General features: G+C 45.9%; 1 protein-coding gene across 1 annotated transcript in view; it reads left to right on the top strand.

Moving 5' to 3' along the window:
* The first annotated feature begins 157 nt into the window (after nucleotides 1-157).
* Nucleotides 158-4,332, top strand: part of CHERP (calcium homeostasis endoplasmic reticulum protein) — a 12,603-nt gene continuing 8,428 nt past the window's right edge. Inside the window, exons 1-8 of the mRNA XM_029963883.1 lie at nucleotides 158-254; nucleotides 346-527; nucleotides 1,256-1,393; nucleotides 1,616-1,767; nucleotides 2,101-2,212; nucleotides 2,523-2,612; nucleotides 3,213-3,453; nucleotides 3,790-3,968. Of these exons, the coding sequence (XP_029819743.1) occupies nucleotides 158-254; nucleotides 346-527; nucleotides 1,256-1,393; nucleotides 1,616-1,767; nucleotides 2,101-2,212; nucleotides 2,523-2,612; nucleotides 3,213-3,453; nucleotides 3,790-3,968 (1,191 nt within the window). The remainder of the gene's footprint in view (nucleotides 255-345; nucleotides 528-1,255; nucleotides 1,394-1,615; nucleotides 1,768-2,100; nucleotides 2,213-2,522; nucleotides 2,613-3,212; nucleotides 3,454-3,789; nucleotides 3,969-4,332) is intronic.

The raw sequence follows: 4,332 nt of genomic DNA, 5'->3' as shown, positions 1-4,332 counted from the left end.
CACGGGGGCCAGCCCAGCAGCGCCGGCTCTGCGCTCGTGCTGGAGTTGCCCCTCTGGAAGCGCTCGGGGAGTTGGTGACTGTCCCCTTTGGCACCATCCGCCCGCGAATTTGCGTTAATCAAAGAATACCCTGAGCTGGAAGGGACCCATCGGGATCATGGAACCCAACTCTGGCCCTGCACAGGACGCCCCAGCAATCCCACCCTGTGCCTGGGAGCCTTGTCCCAGCAGTTCTGGAGACCCTCCGAGGGAGGGTCGGTTCGGAGCCAGCCCCGTGTCCCCTGCGGGCCGGCAGTGGCAGAGCTCTCCGGGAGGTTTACTTTCCGCGTTTACTCTGTCTGCTAGTGCTGTGCAAGCAAAGCCAAGACATCGAGGCTTCTGCCCAGATCCAGCCCCTGCCCCAGCCCTCGCTGCCGCCGGCTGCGCCCATCCCGGCCCCCCAGGGTACCCCTTCCGTGGAGGAACTCATCCAGCAGAGTCAGTGGAACCTGCAGCAGCAGGAGCAGCACCTCCTCGCTATGAGACAGGTTGGTTTGAGAGAAACACTCACCTGGTGTATCCCGGGCTGCCAGTGGCTGTATGAATGAGGAATGAAAGGGCAGAGGAGGTTTTCCTGCTGAGTGGTGGTGGCTGAAAGGAGAGGAAATCTTGCTTTCCTTATTTTTGTTCTGTGGCAAATGCCATCATCTTCCTAGAATGGACCTATCTGATGTGCAGGTTGTGCTGGGGAGACTGATCTGTGATTAAAACCATTTTATTTACTCTGTGAAAAACTTTGTTGGTTTTAAAGCAGTCACAACTTATTCTGCTTTAATCTTGGGTTAATGCTGCAGGTTGCTGGGATCTGCAAGACATTCCAGTGTGGAATCCAAGCTGGATCTGATTAAGGGTGGAAGGGAACTGTGTGCAACCAACTAGTTGGTTTTTGCAGGAGTTGTTTTGCTGTTAAAGCTGTTGGGAACCAAACTGAAGAGTTCTTGTGCCTTTATTATGTTCCTTACATTTAGGAGCTTCCTGCAATTATTTTTTATTCCATGATAGATTTTAGAGGTGGAAATGAACTGGACTTTTCCTGAAGAATGTGGAGAGTCTTTTTTTTCTCCAAACCAAATAACAGAAACATTTTTATGTGGTCATATGATTTGTTCTTCAAGATAGTTACTTATGTCCAAGAGAACAGGGACACAGCAGAGTCATTCTTTACAAGAATGTTGGATATAATGTAGGGGTTTTTTTCCTTCTGGTTTTTTTTCAGGAACAAGTCACATCAGCAGTAGCCCTTGCAATCGAGCAACAAATGCAAAAGGTTTTGGAGGAAACCCAGTTAGATATGAACGAGTTTGACAACTTGTTGCAGCCAATAATTGACACCTGTACGAAAGATGCCATCTCAGTAAGTGACCTGAACCTGCCCAGGGATTTGGGGGTGCTGTGGGCTCCTTTAATTCTGAGATTGCACAGTTAAGAGCAGCTTTGTTGCTGTGCTGTGTGGCAGGTGAGGCGAAAGCCATTACCCGAAAACTGCCCTTCTCGCAGTTGTTGCAGAGCTGTAGGAAGCCCAGGTGATGTGAACGCATCAGTCTGACTGGAAACATTTGAAATTTGCTTTTCCAAGGCTGGCAAGAACTGGATGTTCAGCAATGCCAAGTCTCCTGCCCACTGTGAGCTGATGGCCGGGCACCTGCGGAACCGGATCACAGCCGAGGGAGCTCACTTTGAACTGCGGCTGCACCTCATCTACCTGATCAATGATGTTCTGCACCACTGGTGAGAGCTCATTTCGATTAACTTGGTGAAGTCTCTCTCCTGGATACCACATTAATTTGACTGGTCACTTTTTAATTTATTAATTATCTTAATTGTACATCTTAAGATGCCCCCAGCTGGCACGAAGACCCAGTGCTTCAGTGATCAGATTTAGCTTTCACCTACTTTGTGTATTTTTCCTCCAGACTGGACTTTACTGTAAAAATATAAAGGAGAGAACTCTGTATTTTATGCATCCACTACTTTTAGTATAGCAGAAGTTGAGATGATTTGAATATTCCAATGCACTCTGTTAGAGTGGAAAAGGTAACTCTTCCCATTGCTCTCTTGAAGCCAACGGAAGCAAGCACGAGATCTTCTGGCTGCTTTGCAGAAGGTGGTTGTGCCTATTTATTGCACCAGTTTTCTAGCAGTGGAGGAGGATAAGCAACAGAAAATTGCCAGAGTGAGTATCTGGGTTTGGTTTGACTGTGAGTTTTGCTTTGTTAGGTTGGTGCTGTGCAAATTCACAAATAGGGGGATGGGAGAAGACCACTGAGATTTTTTTTCTGATCTGATTGTTTAAACTAGAACTTAAAAGTACCTAAGCTTTATTTAAAAGTTTTAATGGTGATGAATGGATCTGAATCTTCAGTGGTTCAAAAATAAATGCTGAAATCCAAGGTCTTATGAAAAGCTGGAGACTTAAAAATGCTGTGCCTCAGTTTTTCTTTGTTCATAATTTCTAAAAACCTTTCACTCTTGAATTTATGCAGCTTCTTCAACTGTGGGAGAAAAATGGGTACTTTGATGAGTCCATTATTCAGCAGTTACAGAGCCCAGCTCTTGGACTTGGCCAGTACCAGGTTAGCCACAAAAATAACAGTTTTATTATTTTTTTATATATATATAAAACAAATTTAGGAAATGTTAAACCTTTCAAAAGGAAAAATTCATTTCCTGACCCCCTTGAAGTTGTTTACAAGGGATTAATAATGTAAAATACAACCTTGTTATTTCAGACATTCAATAATCCAGGTGCTGATACAGTGCTGGATGCAGGATACAGACTGATACAGTCCTGTACAAACATGACAATCCATGGAAATGAATGTTTGGTCAAAAGGAAACAAGAAATCACAGCTTTAAATTGGATATATTGAGTATAAAAACTGTTGTGGCAGCAGGAACTGTTTGTTTTTTATTATTAACAATGCATGCTGTTGATTTGAGCTGTATTGCAAAGGCACTAATAAGAGTGGTGGGTTCCAGCCCCCAGAGAATATTTTGGAAAACTCCACAGAGCTCTCTAGTGAGGCTGGGTAGTTCTGCCAGCATTATCCTGCATCCTCAGACATTTTTTGGGAGAGAGGGTGAAGATCAGTGTAGGGAATTCTGAAGGGGCAAATAGGGCAAGTGTTACAGGTGCAGAGTTCACTTGTTCTTCATTTCTTTCATTCTATCAGGCAAATTTGATCACTGAATATGCAACGGTTGTGCAGCCTGTGCAAGTGGCCTTCCAGCAGCAGATCCAGAACCTGAAAACTCAGCACGAAGAGTTTGTGAACAGTTTGACCCAGCAGCAGCAGCAGCAACAACAGATCCAAATCCCCCCCCTAGAGAACGAGGTGAAATCAACCCCTCCCCCTCAAGCCCCCACAGCAGCCCCAGCCTCGGCTCCACCTTCTGCTCCGGTTTCACAAGCAGGTACTGCCCAGATCTGGGACCTGAAATCAGAAATCAGGGGGTGACAGTGTTGGGAGATGGATTTTTTTGCTCCTTTTGTAGTAGTGAGGCACTGTGCTGGGCTGGTTTGGTTCAGGGGAAAACCTGGATCTGTTTATAGCCTTGCAGCAGGTTTCAGTCTGATGATTGAATGTAAAAAAAAACCCACAAAGAGATGAATGTTAAATGGATCAGAAATCCTCTCTCCCAGTAACAGATTTCTGCAGAATAAATTCAGCTGGAGCCTGATGTAGGTGTGCTGTTGTTTTATTAACTACATGTGATTTGATGCTTATAGTAGTCTCCAAATTGTTTCAGATGATGGCAAATCTCAGCTGCCTCTGGCTGGTTCTACAGAATATGACACAACTGGGTCTGGAGTGCAGGATCCTGCCTCGGGAGGACCTCGTGGGCCTGGATCTCATGATCAGATCCCCCCAAATAAACCACCCTGGTTTGACCAACCTCACCCTGTTGCACCATGGGGTCAACAACAGGTGAGAAACAGTTCTGGAACCAGATGTGTGGGTTTGGAGTGCTCAGCTTGGTTGTGGAGATTTGGAATGACCATCTTGGTTGTGGAGGTTTGGAATGACCAGCTTGGTTGTGGAGATTTGGGTTGATCAGCCTGGTTGTGGAGGTTTGGGTTGACAAGCCTGGTTGTGGAGGTTTGGGTTGACAAGCCTGGTTGTGGAGGTTTGGGTTGACAAGCCTGGTTGTGGAGGTTTGGGTTGACCAGCCTGGTTGTGGAGGTTTCGTTGAGGTTTGGAATGACCAAGCTTGGTTGGACCAGCTTGGTTGAGGTTTGGAATGACCATCTTGGTTGTGGAGGTTTGGAATGACTGTCTTGGTTGTGGAGGT

This window comes from Manacus vitellinus, unplaced genomic scaffold, assembly GCF_001715985.3.
Source record: "Manacus vitellinus isolate BGI_N305 unplaced genomic scaffold, ASM171598v3 scaffold_64_pilon, whole genome shotgun sequence".
NCBI lineage: Eukaryota > Metazoa > Chordata > Aves > Passeriformes > Pipridae > Manacus > Manacus vitellinus.
The sequence above is the reverse complement of the archived record's forward strand: the minus strand, read 5'-3'. Positions and strand labels throughout refer to the sequence as shown.